Source organism: Zasmidium cellare (genome assembly GCF_010093935.1).
Source record: "Zasmidium cellare ATCC 36951 unplaced genomic scaffold M409scaffold_19, whole genome shotgun sequence".
NCBI classification, from domain to species: Eukaryota; Fungi; Ascomycota; class Dothideomycetes; order Mycosphaerellales; family Mycosphaerellaceae; genus Zasmidium; species Zasmidium cellare.
The window spans coordinates 523432-543793 of NW_022986963.1; the positions used below are offsets into that span (position 1 = coordinate 523432).

At 54.1% G+C, this 20362-nt stretch overlaps 4 protein-coding genes across 4 annotated transcripts; 1 reads left to right on the plus strand and 3 right to left on the minus strand.

Annotated features, from left to right (window-relative positions):
- Positions 1-14: 14 nt before the first annotated feature.
- Positions 15-1060, minus strand: M409DRAFT_55184 (uncharacterized protein; the record flags this gene model as incomplete). Its single annotated transcript, XM_033812933.1, has 3 exons — positions 15-74; positions 110-148; positions 314-1060. 3 exons carry the CDS (start codon positions 1058-1060, stop codon positions 15-17), a joined length of 846 nt encoding a protein of 281 aa, XP_033667232.1.
- A 467-nt stretch (positions 1061-1527) lies between these two features.
- M409DRAFT_66790 (uncharacterized protein) lies at positions 1528-6416 on the minus strand (the record flags this gene model as incomplete). Its single annotated transcript, XM_033817097.1, has 2 exons — positions 1528-4998; positions 6183-6416. 2 exons carry the CDS (start codon positions 6414-6416, stop codon positions 1528-1530), a joined length of 3705 nt encoding a protein of 1234 aa, XP_033667233.1.
- Positions 6417-8174: 1758 nt separating this feature from the next.
- Positions 8175-11225, plus strand: M409DRAFT_55187 (uncharacterized protein; the record flags this gene model as incomplete). Its single annotated transcript, XM_033812934.1, has 1 exon — positions 8175-11225. One exon carries the CDS (start codon positions 8175-8177, stop codon positions 11223-11225), a length of 3051 nt encoding a protein of 1016 aa, XP_033667234.1.
- A 392-nt stretch (positions 11226-11617) lies between these two features.
- On the minus strand, positions 11618-12200 carry M409DRAFT_23538 (uncharacterized protein; the record flags this gene model as incomplete). The annotated part of the gene is made up of 3 exons (XM_033806835.1): positions 11618-11852; positions 11935-12056; positions 12132-12200. The coding sequence occupies 3 exons, from the start codon at positions 12198-12200 to the stop codon at positions 11618-11620; spliced, it is 426 nt and encodes a 141-aa protein (XP_033667235.1).
- Positions 12201-20362: the final 8162 nt, after the last annotated feature.

A 20362-nucleotide genomic window follows, 5' to 3' on the forward strand; every position in this document is an offset into this window, starting at 1 on the left:
AATCGGCGCTCTAGTCATTCACAGTGCCCACGGACAAAGACAGCGAGTACGTGTTGGACGTCACCGGTTGGAACCTGCCAAAACGTTACGAAATATGATCGAGACAAACCGAAGCGGAACTACTCTGACACCAGTTCCAGTCCCAGTCCTAACAACCACGAGCAATCGCCGACCCTCTCCAAAACAAAGACATTTCGTATTCAAAAAGCGCCAACAGAAACCCTGCCTCTCCCTCTCAGAGACTCTCTAAACCTCCCCCACACCCCCAAAAACAAATCTCCTCCCCCTCCCCTTGTCAACCCCCCCAACAAACCCTCTGCACCCCCTTCAAAAACACCTCCACCTCCTCCACCTCCCTCCACCCAAACCCCACCACCCTGCGTTCCCTCCTCTCAAAATTCCTCCAAATCGCACGCATACACCACCTCCGTCTCGCCACATACTCCGCCCGCCTCTCCACCCCCACAAACCGCCCCAGCACCTTCCCCTCCCTCTCCGCGCTCTCCGTGAACCGCACCACCTGCCTCCCATCATGGGATTTTATGAGTGTGAAGTCCGGAATGACGAGCGACGGATACCGAATGTATAGGGTATTGATCCGCCTCAGCACAAGGGCGCACAGACACCACGCGCGACGGTGCGAGGGGCCTCGCGTGGGGCTGAGATTACACACGCCCAGCACGAAGTTCTGGCGGAGGAAAAATCGCTCCTGGACTTCCCGTCGGAGCTGTCGACAGGTGTTCGAGAGCGCCGCTGCGGTGTGCAGGCCCGCGTGCGGGTTGCAGGGTCCGAGGTGGCTGTGGGCTGTGCGGCGCGGGGTGCGGTGGTCATTGGCGAGGCAGAGGTAGATTTGTTGGTGGGGTGGGGTGGGGAAGAGGTGCTCGTAGATGAGGTAGCGGAGTTCGAGGGGGAGGAGGAGGAGGAAGGGGAGGGAGCGGGGACGGCGGCGAGGTGGGGCAGGGGAGTGGACACGGCGACGTTTGTGAGACCTCCTGGAATCGTAGTCGTTGTCGTGGTCGGAGTGGAGATCGTGGAATTTCTTCTTGCGGCGGAGGGGCATAATGTTCTCGTTTTTCGCTGGCTAAGAGATAGAAACCAACTTGCTCTCGCTCGGATCAATCAATCGAAGGAATCTGCTCTGTGAATCCCATCGGGCTGCAGGAGGGTCGTCGCCCATATTTCAGGCCAAAAAGTGGTCATCATGTGAGATTTCCTAATGCGGTTAGTGCGGTTTCGCTCTGAGTGAATCAAAGCATCATTCGGTCATGTGGTTGATGTCGACATTACCACCTGCTCGCGTCGCCCGACACTTTTGTTGATCAGGCATGATGTTAGAGCAAGGTATATCCTGTAGCACAACTCCGTCTGCGAAATTTATCGTGAGGGTGTGGAAGAAGAGTTCGACCCGCGGTCATGGTGAGACTGTCCACTTGAATAGAACACCTGATTTTCCATGCGCGAAATATGGGGTATCTCAATAGCAAACACACGCAAACCTCCAACAGCGTCACCAAACCGCCTTCCCTCTCAAATCACCAACCACTGCTCCGTAACCCTCCTCGCAGCCTCCATGTTCCCCGCGACCGCATAGATATTTTGCACCGCGTACGCCGCCTCAGTGGCATAGTCCTCACCATCAACCTCTCCAGTCTCTTCGCCATTTTCCATACTGTCCAACCTCTCCTTGTTCACCTCTTCACTAAGGCCTAGGACTCTCTCATACGCTGGGAGAGCGAGATGCGTTAGCCCCAGCTGATGCCACGTCCTCGCAACGTTGTACTCAGCTTCCTGGAGATGACAGACTTTGCCACTTGCGACACGCAGGTCATAGTAGCGGTAGAGGAACGTGAGGCCTTGGGTGATGCCGAACTGGCGGTTTTCGGTCTGGCGTTTCATCGAGTTCTGAATCCACATGACGGCGATGCTGAGGTTGACGCAGATGTTCTCGGGCTGCAGGGCTAGGGCGCGATAGTAGTATGGAAGGGCGCTGTGTGAGTGGTTGGCCACGGCGACCATGTGCCCGTACATGAGCAGGATTCCTGCGTCGAGCTCGGGCTTTTCGTGAGCGAGTTTCTTCAACCGGTCCGTCAGGGCGTTTTTGTGGATGGACCAGTCGTGTTTGTCGCGGACTTCCTGTGGCATCACCATGAAATCGAACTGCTTGACCATCCGCAGCATAAACTTCTGCGTTGGACCAGCCGAGAACCAGTTGTTGCCGAATGCGAAGCGATTGACGGCCGCCAACAACTGGAACGCCATACCGCCCCGAAAGTTATTCTTGACGACGATTTGACGTGCCAGCCCGATGAGATACTCGCTGTCGTTGAATGTAAATCCACAATACAGGCCCACAGCATAACTGGTCCACTGGATGTTGTCGTCTTGGAAGAATACATTAGCGCCAAACAGAACGTCCTTAACGATTCTGTAGCACCGATCTTGTTCGCCGCTGTTGGCGTATATGATCGCGAGGTCCACGAAAACGTGATGCCACTCGGTGAATGGAATGCTCAGGAAAGCATCTGGTGCACTGGCTGTTGAGCGTCTTGACTCCTTCGTGAACGGTTGGCCAGGGTCTGTGCCGCCCTTGAGTTTGATGGCCTTGTCTCGTTCGGGGAAGAACACCCTCATCGAGGTGAAATCATCCAGCATATTGTTAGCAGCCTCGACCCACTGCTCGATCGTCTCTTCGTCTTTGTCATCCTTCAGTGCATCCCAGTGCATCTTGACAGTATCGTAGTATGCAAGAACCCTCGTCTCTGCATCTTGAATCTCCTGACTGCGTAGCTCCTTTCTCGACGGCACTTTCGGTTTGATTGGCTTCATCAATTTTGGTCTCTTGATGAGAGGCTCATCCACTTGAGCGGCCTCCGGGTCCTCGACATCTCCAACAATGGTCTGCAAGATGCTCTTCTTCCGTCGTCCACCATGCTTGCGCTTCTTCGACGTCTCCGGAGGTGGTGGTGTTGGCTCTGGCACATCCGCTGGGGCAGGAAGCAGAGTGACGGGTGCTGACACAGGTCCTCCGAGATTGAAGTCGGAGAACGTCCCTTTCCCACCAGGCAGAACGTTTGGAACGCCATTGGGTCTCAACTCTCGCAAAGGCACGACCGGCTTCGGTCGGAGAAGCGGGAAAACCTTGGACATATCAGGCCTCACGATTTTGATGGGTGGTGGAAGAACTTTGGCGGATGGAGGTACCATCTGCACACCGGCATCTGTAAGAAGGTCGCGCCGATTGAGGAAGATCAGCTCATTGCAGAGGAAGCGAGCCTTGTCGGTCTCGCCTTTATCTTCGTACAACTTTGCAAGCTTCGCGCATACTTTCGTGTAGCCGTTGCCTTTGCGCAAACGCACCAATTCGTAGACGGCGATGGCATCCTCTGTTCGCTCGAGCGCTTGATAACAGGTGGCGATCGTGATCCAGGTGTTGTCGTCCAAAAGCTCGTCACGATCGTCGTCTTCATCTCCAATCTTGCGGAGGCAGTCGTAGTACTCGGCGGCCTCTTTCATGAAACCAGCCTTTCGCAGGCAAGCAGCTACTTGCTGAAATGGTTCATAGTAGTCTTTGATCCAGTCTCGGTAGCTCAACAGCGACCTAAAGTGCCTGAGCCCCTCTTCGTAGCAGTGCATACCGCATTTGATCCTCAGCAAGCCCAATCTGACCTTGATTTCAATGGGCATACCAGTCCCATATCTGTCCATGTCTCGGCTTGCCCTGCCCATCTGAAATTCACCTACAAAGTTGCGTCGCTCGTTGTTCTCGTCAAACTCGCGATCGTCGTCCTTGAATCTGTCCCAGAATGTCTCTGCTTTGCGACCAAGGAACCATCGCGCTAGACGTTTTGCGGTTGCAATACCCTCCCAAGGCACATTCAGGTCATGGACCACTTCCAGATAGATGTTCAGGTGACTCCATTGATCCAGTGGATCCACTCCAACCTCACCAAACTGCTCTTCATCTCTATACAGGTTAAAGGCATGGTCGTATGCCTCTTTGGCCTTGGCGAGTTCGGATTCGTCTCCCCACGCTGCACACAGCCGAGCGTACTCATGCAGATAGTAGGTCTTCTTGGGCCAGTGCTTCAATATGTTCTTGCAATCCATGCGCGCGCCTCTCGAGTCATTCAACTCCTTGTGGAGCTCAAACTTCTTAGCGCGCACTTCGTGCTCGAGGTTCTTATCGTACTTGAGGGGCGTGTGCAATTTCAATGCCTCCGACAAACAATCAACAGCACTCTTGAGGCGAGCCCATGTTCGATCCTCACCGCCGAGCTCGAGAATACGATCGGATGTCATAGACCAAGCCTCGGGAGTACGAGCAGACTGAGCTCCAACCCACAGCGTGTGAACGCTCAGCTCAAGGTCACCACGATCTTTGAAAATCTCAGACAACAGCACGTGAGCTTGGTAGACCTCAGGATTGGCGCCAACGGCTTGCCGAGCAAAGTCGAGTGCTGCGTCGATATTGCCATCCAGCTTCGCTCTGTTCGCTTTGGCCATGTACGTCCTGAACTCCGGCCCGGGATCCGCTGGCTTCTTCCGTCGTCCTCCTCGTCCACCTCGTCCACCGCGTTGACCCCCCCGACCCCGACCTCGACGAGGCTGTTTGTTGCCGGCTCCCAGATTCTCGTGTTCGGTGTCCTTGAGTAGCTTCTTCCAGCCGCCTCGTCCCCTTCGGCGGCCAGTCGCAGTCCTACCTCCATCCTCTGCTGTGGCCGTGGGGGCGTTGCCCAGAGCTGCAAGATCGGCATTGGCGAACGAGTCATTGTTCAAATCATGCGTGTTGAACTTAGGATCGGTAGCCCGACGACTGCCCTCAATTGCAGCTTGATATGCCGCTCGCGCAGCTGCTCGACCTCCAAGGTCATCATCTACCCACTGGCCCTTGAATAAGGAATAACTGGAGGTGTAATCCGGGTAGCGTGCACCTGGATCGCCATGTCGTACTTGGAACTGCTGCGCCAATCTCTGCACCTCGGTAGCCGGTGCTGCTGGCTGTCCCGTGTTGGCAGGTGGTCGGGGAGCCAAGTGAGGTAGCTCATTTGAAGGTTCTGGATTCATGAAAGCTCGAAAGTCGGTAATATGATGCTCGTTTTCTGTCGATTCGGTTTGGGGCTCGGGAAAGGCGCCATGTGCGCCGAGAAATGATTCATAAGGTGAAGCATAGGAAGAGGGTGCAAAGCCGGAAGTGCCGAGTGACAACGATCCGAGAACGTGTCTTGATGTGCTCAGTTCTGCCGCTAGATATGGATCGCTTGAGCTCCCACTTGGCTCAGGATAATTGACTTGGCCGGCCGAGCCGTTCTGTTGTTGCGATCGCTCCATCTTGTCGCTATCCACCACCGAAGTCCAGACATGAAAGTTTTCGACGCCGCAGAATCATCAGTCCAGTTCTGGCCGCAGCTACTTGGTGTGAGGTGACTAAGGTGGAAGAGAATTAGTTGTTAGACGGCGAGTAGCGAAGCGTGAAGTCGCACATGAAAATGACTCGAAGCTTTGGAGCTTCTTGTGCGAGCTGACTCGCCTGCACGTGATCAAACTTGAAGCTCTATGTTCACCGAGTGAAAGTGAGATACCGATTGTCTTGAACATTGTCTTAATTCTGTACACTATCTTACATTACATAGCTCTCGCACACTTTCTTCTGGAAGGCTGTCTCATTCGCGGCACACTACCATACGCTATGTTCCGACGTCAATGATGTGATGAATTGATTCAGCCATCCACCGCGCTTGTGACAATCTAGCAGCCACAGGCTCTTGCTCTAGACGACTTCAACTGTCTAGGCACTGAGATCAATATCAAGTTGAGGATCTGGTCCCCGCGAGTTGTACTGTCCGAGCCGGACTCGGTACGTAGCAGCCGCAGTCTACGTTGCCGCAGCGCATGAGCTTCCGTACGTGAGCTCTGCAACCATGTTGCTTCAGAGTGGAGTTTCTTTCCCAATTGATCTATCCGTTCCTTCACCTTCCTGTCGTCTGCATGGGTTGCGCTCCCTCTGCGTTCAGTTTCTTGATTGTCTGGTCTCTTTGATATTCCATTACTCTCCTCTTCTTGAAGTATGTCACCTGCGACAGGACATCGTTAGCACTTGTTGCTGGGATCCATCTCCAATCTCCAGCACAATGTATTGCAGCTTCCATCTCTCACGCTCTTGAACCATTGTTATCCCAACTTACCCAACTGCCTTGGCAGACTTTCTCAAACTCTTTCAATTCCGGCGCACACAGTTTCCGTGCCTTTTCATCCTCCTTCACTGAGTCGATGATCCCATGCTGGTCCAAGCATTTGAAGAAGTTGTCTCGTCCTTCCCAGCACTGTGCTCTTGCAGTTCGATCAGGCGCAATGTATCCGCCATCTTTTGAGGGTTCCATCTGAGGCGATTCGGTCTTGTCGGAAGAGAACCAGCCCATGTTGGCGAGCTTGTCGTTAAAGATGTGGACGAACAGACCGGCAATTGAGCGCGCTAGGATTGGATATCGTGTGGTGTTCTCTCCACGGGTCGAGGGTCGAAAGGAACAATCCCGCAACGGTCGATCGCTGATGAAGGGGCGTGTCGCAGGATGCTGGTTCGAAGTTTCAATGATTCAATGAGCTACACGAATAGGTACGAGGTCGGTCGGCATCCCGAGACTTCCCGACCGATGTGCAATAGTCGTGGAGAGGTTGAACGCTTGGGAACAAGGGGTTGAGATGAAGGGTGAGATTGAAACGCTGGAAGAGAATTTTATCGGTGAAGATATTTCTCTGCACTTACGAATGATGATGTTCTGAACACGTCCTCGTCGTCGACAACAGATCTGGTCGCAATTCCAGGCAGCGGGCGTCTTCACTTCACATCAGACCGCGGCTGGCAGCTGAAGAAGAAGCGGTGCAAACCAGACGAACACACAAGAGGGCAGGGGCAGTCTCTTATTCCATAGCTGCCGTCGCTACCCGACACAGACGGGACCGGCGCACAAGAGGCGCTTATGCATGTGCGATGGCTTCACGGCGCAACCTTGCCCAAGGCACGAGGACGGTCGGGGATCGCTTGTGCTGGGTTGGCGGAATGCCACGTCTGAGGTAGGTCCATGGCCAGATGTGTTGCACGCGATGATGAGCTCACCGGGTGGATAGGACAGAGCTTGCGCAATGGGTACGAGCGAGCGCGTAGCGGTGGGGGCAGTTCGGAGGGGCTGGGATGTCAGAAGGGACGTTTCTTCGGATGAGGTCTTGTCTCATTACTCTGCCTCAGTAGCTCGCTGCGTAATCGCCATGCCATGTGAGCGGAGAGCGTGGTGCCATGGCGGCGGGCGCTCACACAGAGATGACGGGGAAAGAGGTGATTCGAGCGCGGCCAGAGACGATCACAGTCTGATTGCCGCTGGTGGTGCGACACGGGTCGTCGTGCGCGCTCGTTGCTTGCTGGCTGCTGCTGCTCTGCTTGCTTCTCAATGCTGCAGCCCTTTCCTTCTCTCGCCCATGACGCACGGGCCCGCCGCCGCCTAAATTGGCCTTCTGGATCTCGGTTCTTTCCACTAATGTTCTTCTCGGGAATGCAACTCTGTGCGGCGTGTCGCTGCGCGCCCAGTATATCTCTCTGCTGTCTGTATACTCAGTGGCAGCGTTCACGCCCGTTCTGCTGCTTTTCCCTCTGCCATGGACGGGCGGGCAGCAGGCGTTAGTCAGCGGCTGTTAGCGCCGGGCAGGCGAGAGGGCTGCGCGACTCTACTTCTCCTCAACCCAGCAGCGCAGCAGGCAGGCAGTCAGTCAGTCGTTGGCATCCTCGATCGGGAGAGCGGCGCACCTTTCGGCAGCGCAACCATCGGATCAAGGTGAGTGATACTCCATCCCGCAGCCTGCTGATGCCCGGCCCCCCCCCATTCGCCCTCCACACGCGCGCCACCGCTGCCGTCGCTGCTGCTGCTGCGCTTGCTCGACGGTATCGCGCCCGCTGCATCATCACCTGCCTCCCCGCCGCAAGACGCGTTATCGCAGCACCTCAGATCCATCCCTCTGCCCTCCGCGACACCACCGCGCGCACCGCACGTGTCACGAGCCCCCCTCGCTGCCTTTGTTTACTCCCCGCCGCCACACCTCCCTCCGCGCCGCCGCCCTCCATTGGCCTGCCCCCTCGCCTGTGCTATGCCATGAGCTAACCATGCCGTCCCCAGCACACGCATGCCACCATGAACCAAGCATGGCAGAACGGCCAGCCCAACATGTTCCCCGGCCAGCCCTCCCACCTTAACCCGCAGTCCATGTACAACGCCGGCTTCGACGTCTCCCAGTTCACCAACGGCACGCCCTCCCACACCGGCACGCCCCAGCCCGGCCAGCAGTTCGCCAATCCCTCGCAGACCTTCAACCCAGGCTCGGTCGTTCCTGCCAAACGGCCGCACGATGGCATGTCAGGCTCGCCGCAGCAGAACCCCCAACAGTCGCGATCGCAAACACCCTCCCAATACCCCAACTTCAGCCAGCAAGGCCAGTTCCCCAACGCGCCGACTCCATATCAACACCTCCAACAACAGCCTGGCTCGAACAATGCCACCCCTTCGCCGACTATGCAGAACCAGCCATTTCGCCCGCCGGCGCAACAACGAATGAACAACGCGTCCCCGAGCCCTTTCCCCAACCAGCAACAACAACAGCAGCAGGTCAATTTCGGCAATCAGATGTCACCCACTGGCACCCCGCAGCCGGGTAATATGCAGCAGCAGGGCAACATGGGACAGTTTGGTCAGCAGTTTGGTGGAATGAATCCTGCCATGTCAATGGCTGGCATGCCCAGTTCGATGCCAGCGCAGATGAACAACATGGGCAACATGCAACCGAACGCGCAAAGGCAGTACCAATTGAAGCTGATGCAACATCAACAACAATTGCGCGCGAGTGGCATGATGGGACCGCGAGCTGTGGGTGGCCAACCCAACCAGATGAATAACTTTGGTGGTCAGGGTGGCCAACAGCAAGGCGCACAGATGGCTAATGGCCAAGCTGGTAACATGCAAGCCCAGCAAATGGCACAGCTTAAGAAGAGCCAGTTTCTGAAACAATTACACAACCACGCGCAGCAACAAGGCCGACAGTTCAATCCTGCGCCGACAATAGGTGGAAAGCAGGTGGATCTCTACACACTCTGGACTGTTGTCACATCAATAGGCGGCTCCCAGGCCGTCGAACGAAATGGCCAATGGCAAGCGGTTGCCGCGAAAATGGGCTTTTCCCAGCCACAATTTCCCACTGCGCCGGAGGAGATCAAAATGATGCACGCCAGAGATATTGGACAGTACGAGCGACTATGGTTCCAAATGAAGATGCAGCAGAAGCAGGAACAGGCGAGAATGCATGCGCAGCAGATGGCCGGCTTCTCAAGTGGGCAGCAAGGATCTCCCACCAAGACGATGCCAGGACAGCAGAACCAGTTCCCACCTCAAATGCAACAAGGACAGCAGAATCAGCAACAACCACAAAGCACACCAGTCCAGGCCAATGCAACTTTACCTCAGAACGGCACATCGACACCTCAGCAAATGATGGGAGCCGCAGCTGCGATGCATCACCGACGAAACAGTAGTCTGAGGAAGCCTGAACAGATGACGCCGCAAGCAGGATCGCAACCTGGCATCACGGCGTCTCCGCTGGTTAACAAACAGCCAAGACCGCCCTCTGCCAAGCAGGAAGCTCCTGGTCCTGTGATGAAGAGTGATGAGCCGCAAAGTACGAACTACGTGCCTCACGCCCGATCAATTGAAGCCGATGGTGGATACGATATTCCTGCTCTGTACGATTTGGGGTCGCAAATATCTCGGGCGATTCCCAACCACCCGAGCGTGGACGAGATGGGCGTGATCGATACCAAAGCCATCACATTAAGTCTTGCTTCGGGTATCCATGCGGAAGTGCGGTATGCGCTGGATACGCTAGTCATCATCTCGCACGACACACGAGTTGCGTTGAATCTGAACAATTGCGAAGATCTGCTGGATGTGATCGTGGACTGTGCCGACGACCAGGCTGAAACACTATCCGACGATGCAGTGGAAGTCTCAGACGCATTGGATCTGCCGACGTATGAAGATGTGATGCGCTCCGCCAAATTGGAAGCCGACACTTTGCAAGACGTGCCTGAATTCGGGACACATGCGTACGATCTCGATCGAGCGGCAGACAAGGTCATTGCCGTAACGACGATACTTCGCAACTTCTCTTTCTACGAATTCAACCACCAATTGCTCACCTCAGCGGGTGTGATCAAATGGCTCAGCAACACAATACGGCTCCTCGGCACGCGAAACATGCTCCTCAGGACGTATTACAACACCCAGGACTTCTACAAGGACATTATCATTTTCCTATCAAATGTGACGCAGAGCCTGGAGCTAGCGTCACGGGATGACGCTCTCCACATACTCCACTTCTTGCTGTCTTTTGCACCGCAACCGGCTCCTTCATATTCTGAGAGCGGCGGAAAGGTGCGGATTCCAAGTTTTGTGCCTTCAAACCACAAATACCTCCCTCCAGCCATTGACTGTCTTGCCAAGCTTCTCGCGCGTCAGGATCCGAATCGCCAACTCTACAAGAGTATATTTACAGCCTCGAGCTCGTCATTCGCCGTGTCAGAGTCGCCACTTGATTTGCTAACCCGAGCTTTCGCCCTTGCGATTTCTGTGCTTCCAGATCGAACGAAAGGATCACTGGGAAACACGACTCAGCTGCGGATTGTGGAAGCCCGTAAGGCATATCTGACCCAAGGTATGCTGGCAGCTGACATCTTGACAACACTCGCACCGAGCAATGATACCAAGCTTGCACGGGCTTGGATTGAGAGTGAAGATGGATGGGCTGTTGGTCTTCTCAACCTGGCTGCACTCCTTTCTGTCGACCGCAACCAGACCACTGGCCAAAAAGGGCGTGAAATCGGCATGGACACCGAAAGCTTCAAGCTCATCACCTATCGAGCTCTAACAATGATGAAGCGTCTTGCGGAGAAAGCCGGCAAGGGGAGCGTCCAGAATCTCCAGCAGGCTCTGACAGCAAACGGCACGATCAACGGCGAGACGAATGGTGTACATCACAACAACGACGACGACACTGATCCGCTTCACGGCCAGCCAAAATGGGAGGGCATTCCTCAGGGGCACGCGATTCTAGGAGCACTGATGATGCCAAACACCGACAAGGTGGCTTTAGGGCTTTTGTGTGGATTGCATGAGATGGCGATGCAGACGTCCTAGAAGGGATCTGCCAGTAGCGTTGGGTAGCTGCTGCATTGTATGATGGGCAAAACTTTTTGACGATACCGCGCGAACAGCGCAGGAAGGATAGACTCAAATTCGGGATGAAAACACATGTGCATGTATGGAGCAAAAAGGGAAATGAAGCCGAAGTCGCACACGAGGCCAGACTCGAGCTTGTGTTGTGTTGTTTTGTTGTTGTGTGTGTGATATGAAAGAAAGCAGACGTGAGACCTTGTACAGCATTACTCAGTAACACCTTTCCCAGTCCAGTCCAGTCCATCCCATTCCCATCGCCTTCCCTTCTCCAGTATTCATACATCATCGCAAGAGGGAGAAAGCATCGTCGTCGACTTCATCGCGGAGACCGAGAACAACTCCTTCTCCACCATTCAGACCAAATCCCCATCATCGCTCTCCTCGGCCTCCTTCTCCACCTTGACAACCCCATTCGTCTTGCCATTTGTCTTGCTCTTCTTACTCGGACTCGCACGCATCTCCTCCTCGTCATCGTCATGGTCCTCCCCATTCATCTCCGCAGCGGCCTTTTTCCCCACCGACGCCCGACCGCGCTTCGCGCCTGGCGTGCTGCGTGGCGTGGATGTGGACTTCTTGATTGGGGAGGTGCTAGATATTGTATATGTTAGTATGATGGTTAGGTGAGGGTGGGGGTTGTGAGGGTTGGAGTTGGGTTGGAGTTGGAACTTACGCCGTGCCATTGTCGAGCGCGCCATACTCCTCCTTCAACTTCTTCTTGGTCACGCGCATGAGTTCGCGGGCGGAGTTGACGCTGGCGAGGTTGGCGACGGTGGCGAATTTGGCGTAGTCGATCTTTGTATTTTTTTTCACCTCTCGGTTAGTAGGCTGAAGATGGGTGTTTTAGAAGTGGTGAGGGGATGGGTTTACCTTTGGCTCTGTCTCGAAGCACTGCCAGGCGAGGGCGAGGTATTCCATTTGCTTTTGGGAGAGGGGCATGGTGGCGATTTGGGTTTGGTCGTTGGTAGTTTTGGTTGGTCTGGTGATGAGGGTGTTAGTTTTTCGGGCCTGTTGTTTGGGTGTTGTGGAGGAGTTGGAGGGTTCTAGAGTGTAGGGCGTGAGGTTAAGGTAGGAGGTGCTTATGAAGATTTGGATGAGGGGGGGATGTAATGTGATCTGGAGGAGGGCGATTGGATTGAGGGAGGTGGTGGACGACTTACTGTGTGTTGTTTTTGTGTGGTCGGATGATTTAGAAGTTGTCCTTCTTGTCTTAAGAGAGTAGACAGACAGACCAACAAGTGAAGCGCAACCTCCAACAAAAAGTCACAAGCCAAAACAAAGTGAACAGCATACAAACAGAGCACAAGTGAAGTCCAGAAGACCTACAAGCAGCAGCCAAAGCCTGTCGAATTTATACGCTCTAAATCCTACCAAATTCTTCTACAATCTTCGACAGCTATTGGTTGTTACTTGCTGTGATGGAGTTGTGAAACTTTACGAGTCTCCACGATGTTGTCGTGGAAGTTAGGGAGGAGTTGACGTTGGCTTTCACGGGCTTGGCGTGTGAAGTTGGGAGGTGCAGGGATTGGGATAACGCTTGATGACTGGTATCCATGCTGCTGATTTGGGCGGTTAAAATTCGTTGGATGCGGTGGCGTCGTGGTTATTGTACGTTGGATTAGATGGATCGGATGTTTGAAGGGTGGAAGAACGAGTTGTTGCTATTCGACTTGCAGGCATCATCTCTGACCTCACCTTCTAACGCACCCTTCACATCTAGGGTCAATCCATCAAAATGCTTTCAATCGCCATAACGACTGTCTAGTTACACAAGTACCTCGTGACCTGGAAGGAGTATTCAGCTTTTTCCACTGCCGTGGTCTACACCTCCCCGCACCAGGTCCACAACACCTGAAGATTGCGTCCTTGTCGTGAGAGAAAGCAACATGTGGCAAACACTTCGAGCGAGAAATCAAAATACTTCTTTATTCCTCTTGCTGGTCGCCCTCTCCCCGCCAGTGGACGCCGCGATGACCGAAAATCCATCAGAAGCATCATCTCCCCCGAAGTTGATCTTCCGTGATGCTATGCGTTCGACTAACCGATCATCTCTACTCGGGATAGAGCAGTACTTTTGATGGCGTTTTGGAGTAGGATCTCGGAGTTGCAGGCGATACCCAAGAAAGACAGCGGTGGCGACCGTGACGCCCATGACGAGAAGCAAGAGGTACATGATCGTGTTGGCTCTTCGAGGCGATCTGGAGATGTACGTGAATGAACAGAGATGATGGAGTCTCCGCACGGGTTCTTCACATGTTCCTGTTTTCCATCGAAGTCCATCACCAGCCTATCTATGCTGCTCTTCGTATCGTCGAGTGAAGAATTCTAACGTTGCGAGCGTTGAGTTCTAACTGGAAGGAAATGTCCTCGAGGAAACATACCAGAATACCGACCTAGCCTCACAGTTTCGATGAACGAACGGTTGTATTCGTGGCCGTCTTCGGACTCTGCGGCTCATTAGGATCATTGGGGGATATCCACGGGCCTTCAACAATAGAAAGCATCTGTGTGCGGGCGAAGAGATTTACGAGGCAGAAGAAGACCTGCAAACAAGAGCTTTGTCCACATCATCTAGACTTGCGAGGTAGCCATCTCACTACTGCCACTACATGTCAACGAAGGTATCGGATCTAATGTCTTTCGATGGAGCACAAGACACGGCGACTCCTGTCAACGTTACTGACTGCTCGTACTGTCAGATGTTCGCAGTAATCCAGCCGCTCAGTCCCCCAAAGCCAGCGCACATCGCAGCTAATCGAAACTTTTTGCAGTACTACCCGGAGCTACTACAGCGGCAGTACCACTCTGCAGATATCGAAGTAGTAGGTGGTCGAAATGTACAACGGCTGACAGTGTGACCATCGCTGGGGTGAAAATTGCGCCTTGTCAGGATGGCCGGCCGTTTCAAAATAATGAGTGTGTTGTCGCTCAATGCACTCACTCACAAAGGACGGTGAGCACAGATTGCATACATTACGAAGAGCGAGAAGATATAAGGAGAATGTGGGTCGAGCATTCTGCAGTTTCAGTCAATGCTGGAGAGGTAAAGACTTCGCCTTGGAACATATTCGTTCATTCTGGCATCGATGCCCTCGCGAAGACGCAACTCCAGCATCGGGCCTGCTCCAGAATCCAATACTCGAACACCAGACCGAGTCCTTTCCACACACATTGAAGAAGACATGCTGACTGGCGCGAGCGATATTGGCTATGCGAGTAATATCAGCATCGGGCGTACCATGCGACCAACTCCAGAGGTAACTCACAGATGTCATTGTTACGTATCCCAGATCACACCCCATTTCTTTCCTCCCCCGCCTCTCCGTCTTGTCGGTAACTCCAAGCCTCCATACGCATCACTGAATACCAAGTCAAACCCAAACCCCTCCATTGTCCTCGACTGTGGTGTTCGGGTCGGCAGGGTTGAAGTTGACATCGAACAGACCATCCACGTAAGGAAGATCACGAAGGGGTTCTTTGGACGCTTTGGCTTCTTCGCAGTGTCCTCTTTCTCCATCGTTGAGCGCGGGGTCTTGCTCGCGCTCGTCGCACGGAAGCGAGAGTGAAGACATCCCGGCGCCCATTGTCCTCGACTACAGTGTCCACACGGCTTGTGGAGTTGACGTCGAACAGACCGACGGGATCGAAGGCGACGTCGCACGGAATCTCGGCGCCAGGCTGCTGCAGGCCGGTGGCGACCTGCGTAGAAAGGGGGAGCTCAGCATCACGCACCGCCGCCCGGACGGTGGTGGCTCCCGTACCACAAGTCGAGATTGCATAGAGTGAAGTGAAGTGATGCCGCCGAGGAGACGAGCTCTCAGCTCATGTTCTTCCTCCTCCCCAACCTTTCTGAGGTCCAAGAGAGTCATCACGACTTGCACGATTGACTCGAATTACTCGATCGCCGCCGTTGTAGGGGAGCAGGATCACCTCTGGGACGCCAATGTGCTGCAGTATTGCCGCAATCTTCTCTATCTGGATGCTTGACTTGGCGATTCGAGGTTTGGTGAGCTCGTCTGGTGAGGTTGTCTGAGGCGAAGGTGACACCGGTGGGTAATCTGTCTCGCAGGACGACCCCGAAGAAGCGCATCTGGTCTGCTTTTGGGAGAGGTCGACAGGGAGGGCGGTTGGCAGAGGCGAGTGAATGAGGTCGACGAGATGTTTCTCGAGGAGCGGCAGAGGTTGGTGTTATTGTTGACATGCCATCAACGGCTTGATCATTCTAAAGAGTACAGCAGGAGACTCGCTTTCGAAAACCTGTCTCCCCAGACGGTGCTTGTGGTCGAGATTTCATTTGGAAGGGCGACGACATTCTGGTTGGCTCACTGGCTTTGTCCGTCAGTTGAGATTCACATGAAGCTGAGTTCTAGTCACGTACCTGTCGCTCGCTCTGACCTCGCTGGCATGAGCATATGCCGCAGCATACCATCTCGTCCAGACAGAGCGGCGTCTTTGGCATGGACACCGATGTCAGTCGTCACTTCCGACAATGCTGGAGGCAGGCGAGTTGAACGCCTGATAGCAGATTTCGTGGTTGATACGACCTTCTGACAAGAACGTTGTTGTTGTAACTGAGTCCGGTTGCTACCAGGTCAAAAAGACACAGGTCGTGTCATGTGCGCTGTTCATCAGGCAGTCACGGCCCAGGCCGTCACGTTGGCTCTCCATCGCTCTCGCCTTTCTTGCCTTCACATCACGACTGAAGTCATGCAACGGACAAACCTCGCGTCATCGCAGCACGTGAATACCAACGACCATAGTCCATGGACATTCGCATGAGACCCATGGTAAATTTCGTCTGAACCTCGACCTCAACCCACCAAAACCACACACCACCCATGATTCCACGTCACAAATGCCGATATGTCCGCTCGCCAGCATTCCTCCCTGCAGTACTTGCACACCAAGTTCCGCATATCGGTCTCCACGACTCGTGCGAAATGCACGCGTGGCAATCCCTTTGGTCCCCGGTGCTCCTCCACGGATTCGCGCCGTCGGCGTGCGTCTGTACATCCTCTTTCCGTGACACTTTTTCGAGAACAAAAGATAAATAGCTCACCAGCGGGACGCATCGGCAGGTACGTTCGTTCGCGGTGCTAGTGGAGTGAAGTTGGAAACGGAGCCAAACCGGACTCGAAGAAACGAAAAAACGAAAATCGACTTACGCAATGTCGTTTCCGTCTTTGGGAAGTGTCAATCATCAAAGCTTTCTGGACAATAACCCCAATGAGGGCTTTGACGATGATGGAATGAACCCACGGAAGGAAGCACTCCGCGGCATCCAGCAACGCGTGCCGTGGGATTCTGGATTCCTTTGCCGTGTGCTATTAGGCTGTCCACAGAGAACAAGGATTCCGCGAGGGATCAATTGGAATAGACGTGCGTCTTTGTTTCCACGTACCTCTTCTGTAGGATTTGTTGATACCACTCGTTCCTCTGACATCGTACTCGTTGTCGTCGTTGTCGTCGTTGTCGTCGTCGTCGTCGTCGTCGTCGAACTTTGACAGACCACGGCACGAAGCTGCTGCCTAAGCAGAATCTCACGCCCTTGCAACGAAGGTACGAATACGTCGTGGAAACTGCATCGTGGCATTCTCTGACACTGGGAGGTCCGTTCCTGTATGGCGTATGCTGTTTTACCATCACCACGGTGAATCGCAGTGCTGTATCGCCGGAGTGAATCGGGCATTCGGCTTTCCCGATTCTAGTAACACGCGATGATTTGTAACGAACGGGAACGATGCATGGTTGGTCCTTTTCTCTTCGATGCAGAGCGGGCTTTGCGCTGGTCGGGGCGACATCTCGAGGGTTCGGCCGAGATCCTGTTGCTTGCTGTATAAGAGTAATCGTGCTTGGTGATGACCAGGCTGCGATCTGATTTTGAATTCATGTAGCGGCCGTGTTGGCGTGCGTCTTTGCCATGCGCCGCGGTGCCGGCTTGCAGGTAGGGTATGAACTCTGTTGTCTTCTTCAGCATCCGCATTCGGATTGGATGTTCTGTTCTCATCGTTGGCAAAGCAGGACTTGTCCTCTATCAGACCTGAAGTGGATGTCAAGGTTAGTGTAGATGCAGAATAGGCGAGGTGGTTAGCCGTAAAGCCTACCCATAGGCTATGGTCTGTTCTGCCTAGTCGCGACCACTGGCGGGAATAGCGCGACCACATGGGCTGGCGTTCTGGCTACGCGGCCGACAGATGGTCTCGGTCAAGTTCCATGCCATTTGAGCCTGATGACTTGATACTCGGATGGCTGATTCATGCTGTCGTTGCGCTTGTAATGGTCTGAATGATGTGGGACAAGCGGAAAGTTGTTCTTCGCTCGGCACCTTAGCGGCGTGTCGAGGAGAGTCCGTCTCTTTTCGCTGCCCGATGGACTTGACCGGGGCGTACTCGTAGCAGTAATGGCATAGACGCAAGCGGTGTGAGGAGTGGTTGGTAATCTTCGATTCCGTTTGTGGCAATTGTTTGCAAGCACTACATCGTTAACATCGTCCAAGGCAGTCCCAAGGGAAGCGATAATCACGGTACCTCCCATTCCCAAGGGGTTCGTTCATGAAAGAGTCAAGACCATACGATCCGCGGCCAAGACTCCGGCCAGTGAAGGATTCCCAATTCAGGGCTCCGCCTCCAGGTAGGAGGATTGGCCGCGAGGGAAGATGAGGGCAAAGCCGTTCGCACGTTGTGATGAGTGCGCCATGTGTCATCCGTGAACAACACCCCATACCGGCAAGATCGACTCTGTTAAATGCAACCTGCAGTGCCGTAACATCCACGAATCAACCACTTGGATCTCCAGGATCGAGGGATTGCCTTGTTCGTATCCCTCACGCCACATGACAGACCATGCATGATTGCTCCTCTTCTCCTGAACAACCTTCTGCCTAAAGCTGCATGACTGGGCAGTATCGATGCAACGGCAAACCACAGCTGGTAGCCCCTTCATGCAGAACGACATCGTGGTGGGAGAGTTCAGGATAGGCCGACCATATTTCCCGACCCACATGGCTTATATTGGACTCGTCGTGTGCAGTAGCGTTGAGATGTTGGTTCCACGGACCATTGATTGGTATTGGAAGCACGAGAGCTACTTCGCCTCTCAAGTTATGCGACAGCGGGAAGTGACGACGAAGGCTGCTCGTTAGCACTTCTGTCTCGCCCTACAGAGCAGAGCGGCGACATGGCATTTGTTGGTGAGCAGATCGTCTTCGCATGGCCAACCTCCCAGGGAGCTTGACGATGTGATTGGCAATCCCACCACCACAGCCGGGTTTGGTAATACTTCGCTCTCCGTAAACGGTACCGACGACAAGTCGGTGTCTGTCCGACGTGCGCCTCTGCTAAGGCCAGTATCCCTGGAAGGCCATCGTTGTTATTGCAGAACAAGCACATGGGAAGCCTTCAGGAAGCAGCAGCTGTTGCGAGTCGTTCCTTCCCTCCCTGCTCCTTCCTTGCGCAGTGCAGCGTAGGGTACGTGCTGCGGGTGATTATCATAGCACTCGAGTCATTTGCGATGAGAAAGAGGAATCGGATGAGATCCGACCGTCGCGTCTTGAAACGGATTTGATCTGGCGTCTTCATCAGCAGCACGGATTCTTGCCCTATACACTCCTTTTGTCCGCTAATGAATTGACCGTGGACCATCCTTTGGCTTGAGCCTCGTAGGATGACGGTATTTAAGGACAGACATTCTTGCGAGGTGAAGTCGTCAGTAGTGCGGATGGGCCCTACGCTGACCAGTTTGAAGGTCACTGGCTGCATTGGACGTTGGATCTCAGCCACGTGGCAGTGTCCAAACTCCGGCTACCATATCCCCCGGATTGCAGATGGCTGTCAGAGTCGTTTTAGTAAACGTAATAAAGCGAACGGAGACGATGGCTGATGCAACCCCTCGGTATTGAACTTGTCGCCGAGCAAGGCGTTTCGTCGTCCAGAAGCGAAATCTCTCGTCTAAACTGAGTTGAAAGGGGAACGTCGCAGTCGGTCTCAGCAACTACTAAAGCAAGTAAGGGCCATGTTGCGAGGTGAGAGGCCTGAGGTAAGACTGCAGGGCTGCAGATGGCGTTCTCGATTCGAGGACCGCTCCATTGCTACATGTCTCAGCCTCGACTTTGACGCGTGAAAGCGCAGAGTCCAACTTTTGACCTGTTGTGATCGCTGGTGAGGGAGTGGTTTCACCGTGTCAACAAGTATAGCAGTGCCTCAAGAAAGCATCGTCAAAGGGATGGAGATGGTCTCTGATGCTCGTATGTGCATTTATTGATCTGCACGAAGAACGGTATCATCAGCAAGAATGTGTTGAGAACGCCGTTGGATGTCTTGGGTCTGTCGCTTCCTGATCAAAATAGGAGATTGTTGAGAATTGCCGATCTTGCCCAGCCAACCACCGGCACCCACAGTCTAGTCTTACTATTCATGGTAGGGAGCATTTGCACGTCTTGCGGTGCAGTGCGAAGCTTCGTGTGTTTCCCGAAATCGCGAATGGCGCAGGTGTCGCAGTCAATGGTGCTTCACCGGTCTCGAAATACTAGGGCTGCATGCGTTTTACGAGTGATGCCACCGGACTTCACCAATGATCGTGGGGCTGTACGCAGATTCGGATTTAGTTATACGCGTAGCTTTGCGAAGTCCGGAGCGTCGATCAGCAACGTGCGAATGGCAGATGATAGGAGCGCAGCATATCATCTTGTCGGCCATCTTGTCAGTCCTCGTGTCGATATGCAGCCTAGGCCTTGACCTGCTCATCAGTGCTTATGAGGGTTGTCGCCGGCCAACAGTCGAGCGAGGGCTGACAAACGCTGGCGGCAGTAAAGCGAGCCCCTCTTTTATTAGATGTGCAATGTGCACAAGGCTGAAGCACGCATACCTCTTCAGCACACATCCCGACCGGTCAGGACTGGCTACGGTCAGGGCCACCGCTCCGTTGTTTGGAATCTGGCGAGTTTCGTTGATTGGACTGCTGAACTGATATGCGGTCGAGGGCGGTGTATGCAGTCGTACAGCCGAGCGCTCGGCATTTCCTGAGCAAGCCTACCATCCATGCAGATCTCTCGGCAGGGATGCCGCCGGAAGGCGCATCAAGGAATTCAAGATGTGTGGGGACTA